A 22249-nucleotide genomic window follows, 5' to 3' on the forward strand; every position below is an offset into this window, starting at 1 on the left:
TCTTTGTGAGAATGAAGGAAGATCTACACCTTACTCCAAAACAACTTCCATACATAAATATATATATATAAATTACATATTACACATTAAATATATTTATAGGTTGTAAATATTATAGGCAATTATTATCTTATAAATGCATATCTCCTTAATGTTTCCATTTTGGACCCAGTTTTTCCAAAGCAGACGAGGATCTGGTCAGGCCTACCCCTTTCCATGGAATTACTTGAGCAAGTTGCTTAGCCTCTCTGTTCTTTCCTTGCCTGTAAACCAGGAATCCAAACAGCACGTTTACCCCTGTGCTATTGTGAGGATTAAATGAGTTAATATATGTAGTGCTTAGAAGAGTGTCCGATGTAAATTTGGGCTACTATCCATGTGAGTTATTTAGCACAGCAAAAAAGTAGAAGCAATCGATGTGCTCAACACCAGGAAAAGAGCTAAATAAGTCATCTTGTGATACTATGTTTTAACAACAAAAACAACAACACTTCTTTTGCCATAGGGAAATCTTCAGAACGTGTTAGTGAAAAAAATCAGGATGTGTACAGGGCCTATAATCCTAAACTTTGATGAGAGGGGGAAAAAAAGAAAGAGTATAAATAGAAAAAAATGGAAGAAGATATTGGTGTTAACAGTGATCATGTCAGGATGTGGAATTCTAAGTGACTTTTTATTTTCTTCACACCTTTCCCCCATTTTCCAATATTTTCTACACTAAGCATTCATTTCTTACATGATACTTTCTAGACATGCTCTTTCTCAAAAGCATTTTTTGCAGACAAACAACAGAGCTAGAAACAAGAAATTCCCAGGCCCCCACGATTGCCTAACTCACAGAGCCGCGCATGCCGGAGAATGCATCACCAGCGTCTGTTTTTATCACAGATAGTCTGGGCGCCTCGCTGAGCCTTTATGGCTCCAGGGCCAGCCTTCCATTCTATAATTTCTGTTCACACCCCAACTCTTTCCTATGCTTTGGCCAAATGGGCCATTTGTTTCCAAAGTATGTCCTCTGCATTTTCATTTTCATAGCTTTATTCATTCCATCTTCAACTTTTCTCCACTGGTCAAAATCTACCTCATCCTGAAAGCTCACCCCAAATGTCTCAACCTCCACCACGCCCCTCTCTCAGACTGATACCTCCTCCATAAAGTCTCCTGGGCAAAGTTGATCTCCTTCCTGTATCCCCTTAGAACTTTTATTTCTGACTGTTAAATATTCAATATAATTGACTGTCTCTCCCCCTAGACTTTTAAGAATCTATGAGCATAAGAAATAACCATGCATAATAATTATGTGATGAATGAATGAATCCTCTGAACATTCAAGGCAGCTGTGAATCACCTTCATACAACATTACATGCTTTCTTGCATCAGAGATCTTCCTGCACATGCTTATCTTCTCATAAGACTCTAGAATGGATAAGGATTGTGACTTACACACATGTATCTCCCCTGACTGTGAATTTAGAACAAAAGGCTGTACATGGAAGGTACTACATGTTTCTTTTACTCAAGAGAGTTTAAGAATGAAAGCCAGAGTTTTAGGGAGTTAACTACCAGTTAGATGAAAGATGGTAAGAGGATTTATGTGGAAGGCGAGTGACACCAAGTGGTCTAAACTACTGATTATCAATCCAGAAATAGCAAAGCCCAGCAACTACAATTTTTAAAAGACTCTCATATTACAAACAGAGTAAGACTGAGCAGAACAGAACCAATGGACAGTAAGATGCAAATCTGGTTCACACATGAGCCTGTTCATATTAGTGAAAGGCAGTGCTTTTTTCCAACCCTTAAATATTTTTGAGAATTCACCTCCCCTCAACATACTTCTTGTATGTTCAATATGCTTTTGACCCAGAATGACTCCAAATGAAATATGACTAATTTAAAGGTACACCAACACTGGAGACTTTCTATTTAAATGTAAGAAAGTGAGGGGCACCTGGGTGGCTCAGTCAGGCGTCCAACTCTTGACTTCGGCTCAAGTCATGATCTCAGGGTCATGAGATTAAGCCCCACGTTGGGCTCCACACTGAGTGTGGAGCCTGCTTAAGATTCTCTCTCTCTCCCTCTCCTTCTGCCCCTCCCCGCCCCTGCTCGCATACATACTCTCACTAAAATAAATAAATCTTTTGGAAAAAATAAATGTAAGCAAGTGAGGCTACAGGAAAAGACAAGAAATTAAATTTTAAAAGCATCTTAAACCTGAAATAAAATAAGAATTATCTCTTAAAGCTAATTAACATGACAATTCTAATTCACATGCCAATAATTTAAGTGGGAAATTATAGAATCAAGATACCTACTTTCTCTCATATAGTTCAAGTATTTATTGAACACCTCACATGTGCCATCAACAATTCTAATAAGAAGGGATACAGCAGTACAATTAAAAATAGGCAAAGTAGACAGATCCTAACCTTCTTGAAACTTACATTCCTTTTTGGTGGTGGGAGACAAATATGTATTAGATATTAGATGGTGATGAATGCTATTAAATGAAACTACAAAGGAATTATGGACGGTTTGGGGGGCCTCAATCTGAAGGCCTTCAATATAATTGGGGGGCCTCAATCTGAAGATGACACTCAGCAAAGAACTGAAGGGAGCGAGCAGTGCAGATTAGTCGGGGACTGGTTTGGTTTTCAGCTGAAGGAGCAACTAGTGTGTATGGGCCCCGAGCCCAGGAATGGCAGGCCTATTATGGTAAAGGAACAACACTGAGGCAGTGGTGGTATAGAATGTGCCTTCTACTTAGCAACATCACAGTGGTCCTAAACCACCTTATACGCAAACAATGAATCATGGAACACTACATCAAAAACTAATGATGTAATGTATGGTGATTAACATAACAATAAAAAGAATAATACTATCTTGCTTACACCTACTGGCTACATCTATTTTTCCTATGTATCAGAGTGGTGTCTCTAGAACATTCTGCCTAACGTCACATACTGGGACACATCACAGGATGTGTCACATGTACTGGGATGTGTTGCATACTGGGACACAAGACTTCTGAATTCTAGTTTAGGATCTTTTCACTTACGCCTTGCTGCTACTTTAAAGAAATTATTTAGTCCAAGGAAGAAGTTTTTCTTTATTTTCAACACTATACCTGACACTCTGTCTTCTTCCATTCCCGATCTTTTTGCGAGTTTACTAGACCAGGGAATGAAGGTCCTAGATGCCACTGCTGTACTCGGATCAGACTTTTGCACATTGTCAGAGTTCTCTAATCACAATGAATTAAGAAATATTCCCTCTAGGGGCGCCTCAGTGGTGCCTCAGTGGCGCAATTGGTTAAGCATCCAACCCTTTGATTTTGACTCAGGTCATGATCTCAGGGTCATGGGATCGAGCCCCGTGTCAGGCTCCAAGCTCAGCATGGAGTCTACTTGAGATTCTCTCTCTCCCTCTGCCCCTCCATCCTCCACTCTCTCTCTCAAACAAATAAATCTTTAAAAAGAAAATATTCCCTCCTGGCAAGTAAGCTTTAACCTCAAACTTAAAGGAGGGCTTTTCACTTTCGGGAAGCATTATAATACAATCTTTGAAAAAAATAACAAAAGAAACCATAATATAAAGAATTTATCTCTTCTGAAGGACACTAATCTTTATACTTGAGAAATATAGCTTAGTGAAAGTTTTACCAAATAAACTCATATGTGGTTTGAATTTATTTTTTTCTAAGTGAAAACTAAAACCCCATTGTTAAGTTTTCATAGATCAGAAAAAAACTAATGACTTGGGTTTACAGGGCTATGGGGAATCTTTTTAAAATGCCCCATTCCATTTTTACCACATGATAAACAACCCATGAGGAATTTAAAAACTAATAATAAGGCTTTCTGGTGACTTCATGGACTGTGAGACTGGCAGTTAGTTCCTACTCTGGTTCTGATAACACCTTCAAAATAAGACACCTGATCAGAGGCGCCAACATGGTCATGAGTTAATTCACATTGCCTTCATAGTGCAATGTTGATCATAAAGAAGAATGACACGTTGATTAAGGCAGCTCAGTGAAGAGAGGTAGCAAAATAGATATCTCATTCAGCTCTGGTGTTTACCAGTCGTGTGCCTTGAACAAATAACATCCTCTCTGAGCTGTTTCCATTTCCACAGATTAAAACATTTGGAAGCTTACGAGGAGGATAAAATGAAATGGGTCTAGCACATGGTTAAGTACTGTAATAGTGGTAGGCCTTCCTGCTACTTGAAAGAAATTATTTAGTTCAGCAAGGAAACTTTCCTTTTTCTTCCCCAGCTTTATTGAGATATAAGTAAATAGAACATTGTGTAAGTTTAAGGTATACAATGTGATGATTTGACACACACATATATTGCGAAATAACTACCACAAAAAATGTTAACAAATCCATTGCCTCACATGGTTACCTCTGGGGGGTGTGTGTGTGTGTGTGTGTGCGCGCGCACGCATGTGCGTTTGTGTAGTGCGAACATCTAGGATCTACTCTCTTAGCAACTTTCAAGTATACAATATAATATTGCTAACTATCGTCAGCACGTGTACAGATCCCCAGCACTTACACGTGGAGTCTGTACCCTGAGACCATCGTTTCCCCCCTCCCCACCCTTACTCCTGGCAACCACCGTTCTATTTCCTGTTTTTAGGAGTTCAACTTTTTTTAGATTCCACATGTAAATGTGATCACACAGTATTTATCTCTGTCTGAACTAGTTCACTCAGCATAATAACCCCAATGTCCATCCATGTTGTCACAGAAGGCAGAAATTCCTTCTTTTTATGGCTGAATAATATTCCACTGTGTATACATACAACATCTTTAACCTTTCACCCATCAACAGACACTCAGGTTGTTTTCGTATCTTGGCTATTTGTTTTCTTCTTATTTCCACACAATACCTGACACACCGTTATCTCCCATTCTTAACCTCTTTTCAATTTTACTAGACCAGACAATGATGATTTAGACCATACTGCTGTAATGGTATCTGACTCTGTATATTGACAGAGTTATCGAATCCTGATAAACTAGGAAAATTTCTTCTTGGCAAATAAGCTTTAACCTCAAACAAACCCATATATCTTTATATCCAAAAGCAACACTTGATGTCAAAGCTTTGCCTGCTGCCAACAAATTCCAAAGCTGAGAGTGGCTCCCCTCTGGCCCCTCATTTGATCGTTGACATGCTTACTCCGACTCACCTGGCCTCGTTGGGGCCACATTTGGCACTGCCAGGGCCCTGTTCTGCAGCAGGGCTCCCACGGCACTGGTTACAGTTGGCTCTTTTTTTGGACTCATCTGAGCCCTAGCCTACAGAGAGAGCAAGAGAGGGGGGGACCAACTCTGTAACCTAGGTAGCGCACAGGAGGTAGAGCTGTTCCCACTTAACCAGCAGCAGACCGGACTCATCCCCAGGCCCTGCCGCACCCAGGGGAAGGGGACATGCACACCCTGTGCCCTAGCTCGCCTGCTGTCTTGCTGTTCTCAGAGCCATGTCTGGGTTTCGGCACTTTCATTCCATAATCAGCCCTTGAGGGGAGTGGTGATATGTTAATCCTGTAAAATTAGTTGTATGGAGACATAAGAAATCACTTAATGTCAGTAAGGATAGTTACGGAACATTTTAGTTTTTCATTTTACTTGAAAATGATTTTGTTTTTAAATACATGAACAGAGAAGAAAAACAGACGTTGGCAGGCAGCAAATGTTTTAAACATGGAATTCCATCATCTCCACACCACGCCCCTGTCTGCTGAGCAGCGGTAGCAGAACAGTTACATTAATACACAATAAGGACCAAAAGGTCCTTTGGGAGCTTCTTACCTAGCTACCGGTCCCAACATTTCCATGGCAACGACTGTATAAAGATAACCTGTTACTCCAAGTGAGAATTCTCACTTGGACAAGGACAGCTATGAGGTTACAGCAGGCAGCTCATCCCCATCCAAACACAGACAGCTATTTTCAGAGGCCCATATTGGTCTCTTTTGGTTAAGGGTATAACACATTTTTAAAGTTGATTATGTTTAAAATAGAAACACATTTCAGCTGTGCTGTTAACAGCCCGTCAGAAGTAAAACAACCCCTCCCTCTTTGTTCCACTCTGAATAAGCCTCACTATTAGCCAGGGCCCGAGTGGTGAAGCTGCCACAAGGGAAACAAGGACTGCCGTTCAGCTACGGTCTACAGTGAGTTTCCTCAGAAAGCAACTAATTTTTCCTCTGTGTTCCCAATTACCACTTAGTTCTGGAAAACAAGGAGAGGAACAAGGCCAAGTCACTGGTTACACTCAGGACGGCCAGCTGGCCTCCTTCAGGAATAAAAAGCACTTCCGTTTGCTGCTTCCCTGGGCTCCCTTTGGCCCCACTAATGTGACTAACTTCGTGGACTGGTTAGAACCATTCGAAGAAACGTGCTGCTTTAGAAGGTATAGGTTTTACTTAGAAAATGTTTCTAAAATTCAGCTGAATTCAAGCCCAAAGCAGTCATATACCCCCCAAATTGTGGTGCCTATCCCACCAAGAAAAGACCACCAGAGAGGAGGAGGAAGGAGGATGGGGCAGTATGGAAAGAGGAACCTTATGTGCAAGGCACTTTGTTTATATTGTTTATAATCCTCCCAACAACACAGCAAGGTATAGATTAAAGTGAGTCTCAAAGAATTTAGTTGCCGTAAGTTTACCTACAGATAATAAATTACAGAATTGAGAGTCAAACCCTGGCTACTGATTGCAAAATCTGGGCTCCTTCCATACTGCATGGCTCCCATGCTAGTTCAGGGTAAAGACCGAATCTCTAACAACTATATTTATCGTAACCACCCTGCCTGCCCCACGAACACACCTATTTCCTCCTTCCTCTCTTTCTTTATCTAGATGCCTAGGCTCTGCAGCTAAAACCCTTCTTGTCACCCCATATCGTAGCAGCTTCTCATTCCCACCCATTCTTTCTCAAATTCTCCTCCACACACAGCCCGTCTGTCCTCCTCTGGGCCCTCATTCTTTATCTGTTGCTGTGACTCCTGACCATGGCCGATCCATCTGAACACCAGTGGCAAAGGTGATCTTTCTAAAAAACCAATTCTGTGTCACTCCAGTCTGTACTATTCAACGAGTCTACACCGCCCACAGACTGACACATGAGGCAAATAATCAACAGCTAGACAGGAAAGCTAAGAAAGTTGATCTGCAGAGAGAAGAGCAAGCAGAAGCATAGCAGGATGAAGAGACAAGATGGGAAGGTGGAGAGGAAGACTTGCTGGGTTCATGGGGACTTTCCAGGTCCTGCTTCAGATCCTCGAGCTTTTGGGCAACTATCCACTTCCTCTTTTCCCTCTCTCTGAACTGACTCAAGTGAAAGCTCTTCTAGATCTGATGCCCCCTGCCTGTCCCTTCTCCATCACATCCCACAGGCACTCCATCCATTAGCCCCACATGGTGAACTCCTCAGGCCACAAACTGGACATTTTGTGTGTAATGTCCTCCCCAACTCCCACTCTAGGCTGGTGAACCCATCTGATATTCAAGGGGGAAATGCTGCTCCTCTTTGAAGACTCCCACGGCTCACACTGGTCTCTTCCTCCATAGTGCTCCGTATACATCAACTACCACAGCTTCCCACTGCCTTGTTTCCACGTCCTCCTCCTTCACTGAGTTACAAATGCTGATCAACCAGCACCCAGCACAGTGTCTGGGACAGAGCAGATATTCAGTAACTGTCTAATGTATGTGGAGATAGAGCTTACAGTCCACTGTCCGTGGGCTATGCTGTTGGAGAGGCTCCCACCCTTATTACATACTGGATTTCATGGAAATCTTTCTAAATATGTTTCATACCCTCAAGTATTCAGACCAATTTAATCTTTCCTTGGTTTCTGAGCCATGTTTATGAAACTAACAGCTTTTGCAGTATACTGTAAGTTATATCCCTGGGACCTCTGATGTTTATGAAGCTGTTTGCTGACTCCAGTTCTGTTTTTATAAATCTATTGTCTTCCTAGTCAGGCAGTCATTTTACTTATCTGTACCTATTTAAAACAGCTGCTTCCATTCATTTACTTTAACTTGCTGATTCTGTGGCTTTAAATAAAAGGCTACCGACCCTCTCCTCTATTGTAGAGCAAAACACGCGACCTATAGAACAGTCTTCCTTTGATAGCTTCCCCACTCAGGCAGCTTCACTTCAGGTTCACAATGCTTTTCTGGATGGTTAAGGCCGATAACTACCGTTGTATAAGACAGAGTTTTACCATTATACTATAGAAAAACTACTTACATATTCAAGACTCCATCGTAAGAAGCTTCAAACACTACAGAAATATTTTTTTCTACAACACCCAAAGGTGCTGTTAGCTACAAAGCCTCAAAAGAAGGCAATTTCCAGGAGGATGAGTGACAGTGATCAGCTATCTTGATCCTTACACTTCTCAGGATGGGTAACTTAGGTTCCCTAGCAAATTCTACCCACTTGCCCCGACCACGCAAGGGCACAAAGCCAACACTTGGGGAGAGATACCTACCTGTACTCTCGATGCCAACCTGGCTGCTGTTTGGGCTGGATCAAAGACTCGGCGAGAAGACTGATCCTTGCAGAAATTAATATGTCGGTTGGCTGCAGCTTCATTAAACCTCCTCATACAATATGGGCATTGAATATAATCTAAATGCAAAGCTAACAACAAAAGGCAATTAACATTTCAAAAACAACTCTGGAATGGACTATATGACATGAAATAAATGGGATATGAACTCTGCTCCAACATAAAAGAATGAAGTCCCAGACTCTGGTTTGAGAAAGCTTATGCCAGAGGGGAAGGTATGCAAGGGCGCAAATAAAGGACATAGCAGGGGGGACATTTTTCTGTCTATACACTTATTTCAATTAAGAGTGTGCCCTTAAAACGTTTACATTATATACTTTTTAGAAAATAGACTCATTATACTTAGGAACTTCCCAATTAAATGAATTATTTAGTGAATCCTTATGTAAAGAAAGTAGTCCTAGAACCACAGAATGTTGGTACTGATGATGCCCTGAAGGACACAGAAGATTCCGAAGCCCAGGCTGTGGTACCACGTGGGACAGATCACACAGAAGTTATGGAGCTACTCTCCTTCCCTATGGAAGGAGAAAGATGTTTCAAATTTGGGGGCTTGGGGGATGGGATTTGAAGCCAGTATCACTGGCAGAAAGACACACTGCTTCTGCAGGGGTTGATTTTTTTCACTGAACTCCTAAGTGAGGAGGCAAATAATAAGTTCAGGAAGGAGGTGAAGTAAAAGGAAAAAGGTGGGGTTCAAAAAGGAGAAAAGGGAAAGAAGGAAGGGTGATGGGAAAGTGGCTCCAGAAACAGCTTCAGCTTCCAGTGTTAGAACCTCCCAGGCAGCTCTGTGGGTACTAGACCCTCTGTGCTTCTGTGGAATACCCACTGGTCTCAGTGTGGCTCTCATTTGTAATTAATAAACAGTGAGAGAAATGGGAAGTGAGAAAGTTCCAGTCTTTTTAGAATGAGAGGCTCACAGCAAAGCCAGTTTGGAGCCCACCCCACTAAAGCAAGCAGGAATGTGAGATTTGTTTTTGTTTAGTTTAGTTTTGTTTTGTTTTAGGCACCTCTAAGGGATGACAAAGTGGGTATGAGCGACATAAGAAAGATCTGAGACAGCCCCAACCTCGGACTCTGTATGGAAGTTTGGGTTAGTGTATAGTCAAAATTCCTACATGTGTGGATGAATATTTGAAGCAGTGATGTCTTCAAGGTTAAGAATTTTTTGAAGGCATCTTTTTAAAAAATCTGAGGGGTTTTCTGTTTGAACAAATCATTTCCTAAAATGAATATTCATAGAACAATTGGAATACATAAGAAATTGGAATATAGTAAAAGATGAGCACTTGGCCTAACCTTTTCACATTCTGGAAGACAGTACTTAACCAATTCGATATGTATTGAACACCAATTACATGCCAGGCACTGGTTTATACTTGGGAGGTACAATGTCTCTGTCATCAAGGACTAAGCGTTCCAATACAGAAAGAGTTTTCCCACGGTGATAAATTCCTTGGACAAAAATAAAATAGGATAGCACTGGGAAATGATGAAGGCCCCATAGCCTGCCTGACTGGTTTTGAGCCCAAGCTCTTCACTTGCTGTATGTGTGAACTTTGGCAAGTTACTCAATCTCCCTAAGCTTCAATTTCCCCAGTCCCTACATACCACCTATTTCACCAGGCTGTTGTGAAAGTTAACTTAGATAATCCACACTGGGGCTGGGTATAGTGGGTGGGTGGAACGTCTTATTACTCCGAGAAAACAGGCCCAGCAAGGTTGTGTTTCTAGGTACCAAACAGGAATGCAACCGCTTATAAAAGTAAAATCGAAAGTGCCATTATTGTGCAGAACTCATTTACAACGATGTAGAAAACAATCTACAACTCTGCTCTTGGTTTGGTGGTTTCGTCAGTTTGACCAGCTGAGAGTCAAGGCTCCTATCAGAAATGATGCTACCCTTAAACCTACTCAGGGATGGGGTGCCTGGGTGGCTCAGTTGGTTAAGCGACTGCCTTCGGCTCAGGTCATGATCCTGGAGTCCCGGGATCGAGTCCCACATCGGGCTCCCTGCTCAGCAGGGAGTCTGCTTCTCCCTCTGACCCTCCTCCCTCTCATGCTCTCATTCTCTCTCTCTCAAATAAATAAATAAAATCTTAAAAGAAAAAAATTAAAAAAAAACCCCTACTCTCAGGGTTAATGTGCACAATGATTACAGCAGTGACTGCATGGCTTCCTTACTCCACCTGTTGGTTCATGGACTCACTGCCACCCTTCTGTGTGTTTGGCACTGTCTGTCACCATGGAGACAACAAAACTGAAGTGTATTTCCCTCACAACAAGTCTCAGAGACAGCTAGAAGGCAAGGCAAAGAAGCAATTACTGCTCGTGGTATAAGCTTTGAAAGGAGGAAGGACTGGGTCCTCTAGGAGCCCAGAGGAGGGACATAGAGCCCAGACTTAAAGGGGCAGAGAAAGGAAACTTAACCACTCTGGAAACGGGAAAAAAAATTTTTTTGCAACAATAATCTGAACACAGCATGACTGAGTAGCATGTTCTACCCTCATCTCAATCTGAGTCACCTCTTCCTCTATCAACAATGCTGTCATGAACATCATTATGTGCTATTTATTTCAATACATTATGATATTTAAGGTCTGACTACAAATGGATTCTTATGACAGTTATGGGGAAGGTGGCCAGACCTCAAAAACATTAAAGTAGCCAAACAAGGATCATTTTAAAATGCAAGCGTTTTGTTGAGTACCCATGTCTATGTAGCCTGTGAATCAGAGACCAAATATCCCAGACCTCACTGAGAATCTCAATTATAAATATTCTATATTGTTGTTCCTATAAAGTGTCACAACATGCTAGAAAGCTGAATGATTGGCAGACTTATTTAAGTCAGTAAGAATTAGAGTAAACAAATGCATGTCACAAAAACTGAGTCGTGAAGGAATCATGCTGAGAAAAAAAAGGAAATGACCTGCAAAGTCATGCATAATAGGCTCCATTATATATAACCCCAGTTATGTCTGTATAAATTTTCTAGTATTTAAGTCTGAGAATATATGGGCTAATATAAAATCCCCACGCAATCTAACTAATGGAGTAGTAATGAAAATATGCTATTTTAGATAATCATTTTGGCGCAGAAAATTATAATAAGGGCACAGGGAAGAATTTAATTATAAAGATGTATTTTAGCATAAAAATGTAAGGGCAGAAAAACAAATTGTACATTTGATGAGGCCTTACAATGGGAATTATTTATTTTAAGGAAACAATAATCCCCACATGTTAAATCCAATGTGGAAATGAGAGAAATCCACACAGCAGGACAGCTGACATAGTTTCATTTATTTGCCTCAGGAAATATAAAGTAGACATCAATCCTGTAGCTTCTGCTATTAAAAGGAAGTACTGCTTTTAAATCATAAAAGATTTTTTTGTTGTTGTATAAGGCTTGTTGCCAAAGTATTATCAAATCATAGCCATAGATCTTTCTACTTTCACATTATTTTAAGCTACTTTCTCATTAGCACCCAGCAAAAGTGAAGCAATTATTAAGATTTCCTGGCACACTAGAACGCCCACAACAGTTGTGGCCAGGCCCATCAGCCAGCTGCGCGGGAGCTAATCCCACCCCCCAGCACACCACGGCAGCTGCAGCCAGGCCTCTCAGCCAGCTATGCCAAGGGCAGCCCCACCCCCCATGCACTCACAGCAGTTATGGCCCAGTCACAACAGGACAGTACAAGCAGCCCAGATAGAGCACACTCCTGGAGCTCCTGGTTCTGGTGACCAGAGCGGGACTGCAATACTGGGCCCCACCGGATGTGTTCTACATAAGGCCACTATTTTCAAGATCAGGAAACATAACTGACCTACTAAATACATAGAAACAAACAGAGAATAAGAAAAAAAGAGAGTAATATGTTCCCAACCGAAGAATGAGAAAAAACCTAAAAAACAAACAAACAACAACAAAAAACTAAACAAAACAGAGATAAGCAATCTACCAGATAAAGAGTTCAAAGTGATGGTAATAAAGATACTCACTGGACTTGGGAGAAGAATGGATGAAGTCAATGATAACTTCAACAAAGACAGAAAATATAAGAACCAATCGGAGCCGAAGAATACAACAACAAAATGAAAAATGCACTAGAGAATCAACAAAGATTAGAGGATGCAGAAGAATAGATGAGTGATGTAGAAGACAGGGTAGTGGAAATCATCCAAACTTAACAGCAAGAATAAAAAGTAATTTTTAAAAAAGAGAATAGGTTAAAAAAGAAAAAAAAAGAGAATAGGTTAAGGGACCTCTCAGGACAATGTCAAGCATACTAACAGTTGTATCATGGGGGTCCATGTAGAAGGAGAGCAAGAGAAAGAGGCAGAAATTTATTTGAAGAAATAATAGCTGAAAACTTTCCTAATCTGAGGAAGGAAACAGACATCCAGGTCCAAGAATCAGAGTCCCAAATAAAATGAACCCAAAGGATTCTACCAAGACACATAATAATTAAAATGTCAAAAATCACAGCTAAAGATTCTTAAGAGCAGGAAGAGAAAAGCAACTAGTTACATACAAGGCAATCCCCACGTAAGGCTATCTGCTGATTTTTTAGCAGAAACTTTGAAAGCCAAAAAGGAGTGGCATGATCTATATTCAAAGGGCTGAAAGGAAAAATACCTACAGCCAAGAATACTCTACCTGAAAAGGTTATCATTCAGAATTGAAGGACTAATATAGAATTTCCCAGATAAACAAAAGTTAGGGTTCATCACCACTAAACCAGCCTTACAAGAAATGTTAAAGGGACTTCTTTAAGTGGAAAATAAAAGGCCATAACCAGAAGTAAGAAAATTATGAAAGAAACAATTTCACTGGTAAAAGCAAACATATAGTAAAGGTAAATCACTTATAAAGCTAGTATGAAAGTTAAAACACAAAAGTAGTAAAATCAGTTGTATCTATAATAATTAGTTAAGGGATACACAAAATAAAAAGACAAATTATGGAGAAGGGGAGTAAAAATGCAACGCTTTTAGAATGAGTTCAAACTTAAGAGACCATCAATTTATTTTTTTTTTACTTTTTAATTGTTATGTTAATCACCATACATTACACACTTGATGTAGTGTTCCATGATTCATTGTTTGCGTATAACACCCAGTGCTCAATGCAGAACGTGCCCTCCTTAATACCCACCACCAGGCTAACCCATCCTCTCACCCCCCTCCCCTCTAGAACCCTCAGTTTGTTTTTCAGAGTCCATCGTCTTTAAGAGACCATCAATTTTAAAAAGACTGCTATTCACAGAGGATGTTATATATGAACCTCATGGTAACCACAAACCAAAAACCTGTAATAGATACACAAAAAGTAAGGAAAAAGGAATCCAAGGAAAGTCATCATATCACAAGAGAGCAAAAGAAGAAAGTAACAGAGAAGAACTACAAAAAACAACCAAAAAATAATAAAATGGCAGGAAGTACATACCTATTAATAATTATTTTAAATGTAAATGGACTGGATGGCACACTTGGTTGGGTGTCTGCCTCTTGCTTTTGGCTCAGGTCGTGGTCTCAAGGTCACGGGACTAAGCCCTGTGTCAAGCTCCATGCTCAGCATACAGTCTGCTTGGGTTTCTCTCTCCCTCTGCCCCCCCCCCCCCCAGGATCTCTCTCTAAAATGGATAAATAAATCTTTAGGAAAAATAAAAACGGGGGTGCCTGGGTGGCAGAGTCAGTTAAGTGTCCAACTCTTGTTTTCAGCTCAGGTTGGGATCTCAAGGTTGTGAGACTGAGCCCTGCAATGGGTTCCATGCTCAGCATAGAGTCTGCTTGGGATTCTCTCTCCCTCTCCCTCTGCTCCTCCCACTCATGCACTCTCTCTCATTCTCTCAAACAAATAAATCTTTATTTATTTTTAAAGATTTTATTCATTTATTTGACTGAGAGAGAGAGACAGTGTGAGCACAAGCAGGGGGAGGGGCAGAGGGAGAAGCTGCTCCATGCTGAGCAAAGAGCCCAATGTGGGACTTGATCCCAGGACCCTAGGATCATGACCTGAGCCGAAGGCAGACGCTTAACCGTCTGAGCCACCCAGGCATCCCTCAAACAAAATGACTTTAAAACAAAGATTATAATGAGAGACAAAGAAGGACATTATGTAACGATAAAGGGATCAATCTAACAAGAGGATGTAACAATCATAAATACCCATGTACCTAACATAGGAGCACCTATAACAGACAGAAAGGGAGAAATTAACAGTAATAAAGTATTAGTAGGGGACTTTAACACTCCCCTTACATCAATGGATAGACCACCCAGACAGAAAATTAGTAAGGAAACAATGGCTTTGAATGACATTATCAGACTAGATGGACAGATACAGAACATTTCATCCCAAAATAGCAGAATATACTCTTTTCAAGTGCACACACAACATGTTCCAAAATAGATCACATGTTAGCCCACAAAACAAGTCTCAACAAATTTAATGAGACTGAAATCATATAAATCATCTTTTCCAACCACAACAGTATGAAACTAGAAATTGATTACATGAAAAAAAAAACTGGAAAAAAACACATACCTACAGGCTAAACAACATGCTACTAAACAACCAATGGGTCAACAAAGAAATTAAAAAGGAAATCAAAATAAACACTGAAACAAATGACTCTGAAAATATAACATTTCAAAAATCTCTGGGATGGAGCAAAAGCAATTCTAAGAAGGAAGTTTAGAGTAATACAGGCTTACCTCAAGAAGCAAGAAAAATATCAAATAAACTACATAACCTTATACCTAAAGAAACAACAAAAAGAACAACAAACAAAGCCCAAAGTTAGTAGAAGGAAGGAAATAATAAAAATTAGAGCAGAAATAAATGAAATAAAGACTAAATAAGCAATAGAGAAGATCAATGAAACTAAGAGCTGATTCTTTAAAAAGATAAACAAAATTGATAAACATTTAAGCTAGGCTCATCAAGGAAAAAAGAGAGCTCAAATAAATAAAACCAGAAATGAAAGAGGAAAAGATACAACCAACAATACAGAAATACAAAGAATTATAAGGGACTACTATGAAAAAGATATACCAGCAAACTGGACAACCCAGAAGAAATGGATAAATTCCTAGAAGCATGAAATCTTCCAAGACTGAGTCAGGAAGATATAGAAAATCTGAACACACCATTTACTAGTAATGAAATTCAATCAGTAATCCAAAACCTTGAACAAAAAGTCCAGGACCAAATGGATTGACAGGTGAATTCTACCAAACTTTTTTTTAAAAAAGATTTTATTCATTTGTGAGAGAGAGAGAGCATGTGCACACGCACAAGCAGGGGGAGCGGCAGGCAGAGGAACAGGCAGGCTCCCCACTGAGCAAGGAGCCCAGTATGAGACTCAATCCTAGAACCCTGGGATCGAGCCCCGCATCGGGTTCCCTGCTCCGCGGGAAGCCTGCTTCTCCCTCTCTCACTCCTCCTGCTTGTGTTCCCTCTCTCTTGCTGTCTCTCTCTGTCAAATAAATAAAATCTTAAAAAATAAAATAAGTCAGAGAGATAAGAAATACAGCATAGGGAATATAGTCAATAACACCAATAATTTTGTATGGTGACAGATGATGACTGCACTTACCAGGGGGAGCAATGAGTAACGTATAGAATTTTTGAATCAGTATGCTGTACACCTGAAACTAATATAACATAAGTACATCAATAAAAATAACTAAAAAAAAAAAAAATTTTTTTTTAAAGATGATACATCATGATCAAGCAGGATTTATTCCTGGGGTGCAAGGATGGTTCAGTATCTACAAATCAATCAATGTGATATACCACATTAAAAAAAAAACGAAGGATAGGGGTGGCTGGGTGTCTCAGTTGGTTAAGCATCCAACTCTTGATCTCGGCACAGGTCTTGATCTCAGAGTTGTGAATTCAAGACCCACTTTGGGCTCCATGCTGGGTATGATGCCTACTTAAAAAAAAAAAAAAAAAGGATAAAAATCATATAATCTTTTCAAAAAAATCATGTAGTCATTTCAATAGATGCAGAAAAAGCATTTGACAAAATTCAACATCCATTCATAACAAAAACTCTCAATGAAGTGGGTACACAAGGAACATACTTCAACATAATAAATGCCATATATGACATACACAAAGCTAATATCAGACTCAATGGTGAAAGGCTGAAAGCTTTTCCCCTTAGATCAGGAAGAAGACAAGGATGTCCACTCTCACAATTTCTATTCAACATAATACTGAAAGTCCTAGCCACAGAAAACAGACAAGAAAGAAAGAAAAGGCATCAAACCTGATAAGGAAGAAATAAAACTCACTATTTGCAGATGACATGATACCATATGCCTAGAAAACCTTAAAAGACTCCATCAAAAAAACTATCAGAACTAGTATATTAATTTAGTAAAGTTTCAGGATACAAAATTAATATACAGAAATCTGTTTCATTTCTATACAATAATAATGAAACTAACAGAGAAATTAAGAAAATAATCCCATTTATAATTGCATCAAAAGAGGGGTGCATGGGTGGTGCAGTCAGCTATGTCCGACTCTTGGTTTCGGCTTGGGTCATGATCTCAGGGTTGTGAGATTGAGCCCTGTGTCGGGTTCCGTGCTCAGTGAGGAATCTGCTTGGGACTCTCTCTTCCTCTGCCCCTCACCCCCTCCCTGTGTGTGCTCTCTCTCTCTCAAATAAATAAATTTGTAAAAACAAACAAAAAAACAATTGCATCAAAAAGAATAAAATACATAGGAATAAATTTAATCAAGAAGGTGAAAGACTCTGGAAACTATAAAACACTGATTAAAGAAACTGGACAACACAAATAAATGGAAAGATACACCAGACTCATGGACTGAAAGAACTAATATTGTTAAAATGTCCATACTATGCAAAGCAATCTAAAGATTCAATACGGGGCGCCTGGTGGCTCAGTTGTTAAGCGTCTGCCTTCGGCTCAGGTCATGATCCCAGGGTCCTGGGATTGAGCCCCACATCGGGCTCCCTGCTCGGCAAGGAGCCTGCTTCTCCCTCTCCCACTCTCCCTGCTTGTGTTCCCTCTCTCGCTGTGTCTCTCTCTGTCAAATAAATAAATAAAATCTTTAAAAAAATAAAGATTCAATGCAATCCCTATCAAAATAACAATAGCATTTTTCACAGAACTACAATAAATAGAATGTCTTGGAACCACAAAAGACCCTGAATAGCCAAAGAAATTTTGAGAAAGAACAAAGGTGGAGATTTCAATCCCAGATTTCAAATTATACTACAAAGCTATAGTAATAAAAACAGGAATTCCAGCACAAAAACAGACACATAGATCAATGGAACAGAATAAAGAGTCCAAAAAAAAAAAAAAACCATGCTTACATAGTCAATCTATGACAAAGAAGGCAAGAATATACAGTGGAGAAAAGACAATCTCTTCAATAAGTGGTGTTGAGAAAACTGGACAGATACATGAAAAGAATGAAACTATGCCGTTTTTAAAATACCATATACAAAAATAAACTCAAAATGCATTAAAAATCTAAATGTAAGACCTGAAACCATAAAACTCCTAAAAGAAAATATAGGCAATAAACACTTGGACATAGGAGTCAGTAATATTTTTTTGGATCTATTTCCTTAGGGGCAACAAAAGCAAAAATTAACTGGGACTATATCAAACTAAAAAACTTTTGCACAGTGAAAGAAATCATCAACAAAACAAAAATGCAACCTACTGACTGCAAGAAGATATTTGCAAATGGTATGTATGATAAGGGGTTAATATTCAAAATATATAAAGAACTCCTACAACTCAAAACCAAAAAAATCCAATTAAAAAAATGGGCAGAGGACCTGAATAGACATTTTTCCAAAGAAGACATACAGATGGCCAACAGGCACATGAAATGATGCTCAACATCACTAATCATCAGGGAAATGCAAATCAAAACCACAATGAGATATTACCTTATACTTGTCAGGATGGCTAGAATAAAAAAGACAGGAAATAACAACTGTTGGTGAGGATGCAGAGAAAGGTAACCCATGCACTGTCGGTGGGAAGGTAAACTGGTACAGCCACTGTGGAAAAGAGTATGGAGGTTCCTCAAAAAATTAAAAATGTAAGTACCATATAATCTGGTAATTTCATTTCTGGATAGTTACCCAAAGAAATGAAAACACTAATTCAAAGATATCTATGGACTCCTATGTTTATTGCCAGTATTATTTATAATAACCAAGATATAATAGCCAAGATATGGAAGCAACCTAAATGTTCACTGGTAGATGAGTGGATAAAGAAGATGTGGTATACATATATAGTGGAATATTACTCAGCCATAAAAAAAAAAAATGAAATCTTGCCATTTGCAACATCATGGAGGGACCTAAACGGTATTTTAAATGAAATAAGACACAGAAAGATAAATCGCATATGATTTCAAATATATGTGGACTCTATAAAGCAAATGAATAAATAAACAAAAAATAGAAACAAACTTATAAATACAGAAAACAGGTGCTTGCTAGTGGGGGAGTGGGTGGGAGGATGGGAAAAACAGGTGAAAAGGGATTAAGAGGTACAAACTTCCAGTTACAAAATAAGTAAGGCACCCTTTCAATAAAGGATTGAATCTTAAATAATCATCCTAAACAAAGGATAAAGAAAAAAGGTCATCTCACCAAAAAATGTTTTTTTAATTAAAAAAAAAAAGGAATCTGTAATTTTCCTCACGTCAGAACACAAAACAAAAACAAACACCAGATGCAATACAAAAGCATCCTATGGGACACGTGGGTGGCTCAGTCGGTTAAGCATGATCCCAGGATGCTGGGATCAGAGTCCCGCATCGGGCTCTCAATGGGCTTCTCCCTCTGCCTCTGCCTCTCCCCGCTGCTCATTCTCTCTGTCTCTCAAATGAATAAAACCTTTAAAAAAAAAAAAAGCATCCTAGCCTACTCCTTTTTCTCTTCCTCTGATAAAAAAAGCATATTAAATTAATCAAGGAAGGGCGCCTGAGTGGCTTAGTTGGTTAAGTGTCTGCCTTTGGCTCAGGTCATGATCCTAGGGTCCTGGGATCAAGCCCCACTTTGAGCTTCCTGCTCACTGGGGAGCCTGCTTCTCCCTTTCCCTCTGCTTCTCCTCCTGCTTGTGCTCTCTCACTCTCAAATAAATAAAATCTAAATTAATCAAGGAAAATTATACAAGAACAGCAGAAAACTAGGATGTACTCTGTCAATGGGTGAAAGACCAACGACACCCACAGTGATCAATCTCAACACTAAATATACTTTATTTTTCACATAGAGCTCTAAAATTTAAATCATTCAGCAATTGAAATAATCTCCTATATTAAGGATAGTCAAGGTAAAGCTCTTTTCATGTTGGAAAATTATGAGAGCCAATATAATCTTTTTTTTTTGAGAGAGAGAGAGAGAGGATGAGAATGAAAGAGCACATGCACAAGCAAGGGGAGGGACGGAGGAAGAGAATCTTCAAGCAGACTCTCTGCTGAGCCCAAAGCCTGAGGCTGGGCTTGATCCCACAACCCATGAGATCATGACCTGAGCCGAAACCAAGAGTCAGACGCTTAACTGATTGAGCCACCCAGGTGCCCCAGCCAACATAATCTTTTACTCCACATTCTTGTGCACTTCCTTCAGTACCAAATATTTTCGTCTTCCCCTCAAAACTTAAAAGTAAGTAAATAAGTCAGTCAGTCATGGGGATGAAAAGTATAGCATAGGGAATATGGTCAATGATATTGTAATAAATTTGTATGGTGACAGATGGTAACTATACTTAACACGGTGAGCATTTCGTAATGCACATAAATGTCAAATCACTAATGTACACCTGAAACTAATATAATATTGTATGTTAACTGTACTTAAAAATAATTTTAAAAAAAGTTATATATTTTTAGAGATTACTTTCTGGTATAGAAGTTCAGATTATTTATTTTTCAGATGATTTTTATAGTATGATTCCCCTGTGGTTTTGGGGATTGGTTTTGGTCTTTTACTTTTTAAAATGAACTTTGAGAAATAATTTACATGCAGGAAGATCCAAGTATTTTAAGTGTACTGGCCAATGAGTTTTGATAAAGTACACATTTGTGCAACCACTCCAATTAAAATATAGAACAGTTTTATCACTCCAAAAAGTTCCCTCAAGCCCCTTTTCAGTCAATATTCCCTCAAACCCAGTCTCAAGCAATCAAAACTCTATTTTCCTGTCACTGAAGATATCTGTTCTATAATTTCATGTTGCTGCATGTATGGTAGCACTTTCTTCTTACTGTGGAGTTGTATTCTGTTCTGTTCATCCATTCACTTGCTGATGGACATTTTTTTTTTTCAGTTTATGCTATAAAGCCACTATGAACATTAACATATGTCTTTTTTAAGAACTTGTTTCCAGTTTTTCACATAAATCCTAGGTATAGAATTGCTCTATAAATAAGTATATGTTTAACTTAAGAAAATACCAGTGCAAAGTAGCTGTACTATTTTACACACCATCAGGGGTGTAGGAGACTTCCAGCTGCTCTACATCCTGGCTATCATTTGTATTGTCAGTCTTTAATTTCAGCTATTCAAGTGGGTATGTGGTGGTATCTCATCACGGTTGTAATTCACATTTCCCTGATAGAAATGATGCCGAGTATCTTTTTATGTGCTTATTGGCTTATTTTGTGATGTGTCTGTTTGAATGGATCTCCTGCCTTTTTTCTTATTGGGTTGTCTTATTTTGAGTTGTAAGAGTTCTTTACGTATTTTTAGTCTGAGTCCTTTGTCAGATATATGTATTGTGAATATTTTCTCCCAGCCTGTGGCTTGCCTTTGCACTCTAATGGTGTCTCTCAAAACTAAAATTTTAGCTTTGGTGAAGCCCAATTTATCAATTTCCTTTTTAAAAATCATTAGTACACTTTGCATCCTGTTTAAGAAATCCTTGTTGACTCTTAGACCAAAGATTTTTGTTTTTTCTAGAAATCTTGGAATTGTAGCACTTATATTAGGTCCATGTTCCACTGTGAATTAATTTTTATCAGTTAATTTTTTTCAATTAATTTTTACATAAGGATCATGGCTCATTTTTTCCAAATATGATACCTAGTTTCCTGTTTCATTTGTTAATAAGATTATCCTTTCCCACACTGAATGTTCTTTGTCAAAAACCAATACATGGGTGGGAGGTCCACATCTAGATTCTCTTTTCTGTTCAACTGATATACCAATATCAAATTACTTTATTACTGTAACATCACAGTAATTCTTGACATCAGGTAGTGTAAGTCCTCTGCCTTTTTCCTTTTTTTCAAAACCATCTTGGCTATTCCAGATCATCTGAGTTTCCATACAATTTTAGAATCAACTGGTGAATTCCTACTTGGCAAGGAAAACTTGCAGGGATTTTTATTGGAATTACATTGAGTCCATAGATCAATGTGCAAAGAACTGACATCATAACATAATAGGGACTCTTCCGAATCATGAAAATGGTAAATCTCTCCATTTATTTTATTAAATATATACCTAAGTACTTAGTTTTTTCAAAATTGTAAATAGTATTTCTAATTTTGTTTTTCAATTGTTTATGCTAGTATATAGAAATAAAATTTACTTGTGTATATTGACTTTATAT

The 22249-nt window shown here is 38.9% G+C and overlaps 1 protein-coding gene across 1 annotated transcript in view; it reads right to left on the reverse strand.

The window, feature by feature from the left end:
- The window catches only part of ZC2HC1B (zinc finger C2HC-type containing 1B), a 40731-nt gene that overhangs the window by 1217 nt on the left and 17265 nt on the right, over nt 1-22249 (reverse strand). The window contains exons 5-6 of the mRNA XM_021693517.1: nt 8525-8664; nt 5208-5316 (exon numbers count right to left, since the gene is read on the reverse strand). Coding sequence (XP_021549192.1) covers nt 5208-5316; nt 8525-8664 — 249 coding nt within the window. The remainder of the gene's footprint in view (nt 1-5207; nt 5317-8524; nt 8665-22249) is intronic.

This window comes from Neomonachus schauinslandi, chromosome 8, assembly GCF_002201575.2.
Source record: "Neomonachus schauinslandi chromosome 8, ASM220157v2, whole genome shotgun sequence".
NCBI lineage: Eukaryota > Metazoa > Chordata > Mammalia > Carnivora > Phocidae > Neomonachus > Neomonachus schauinslandi.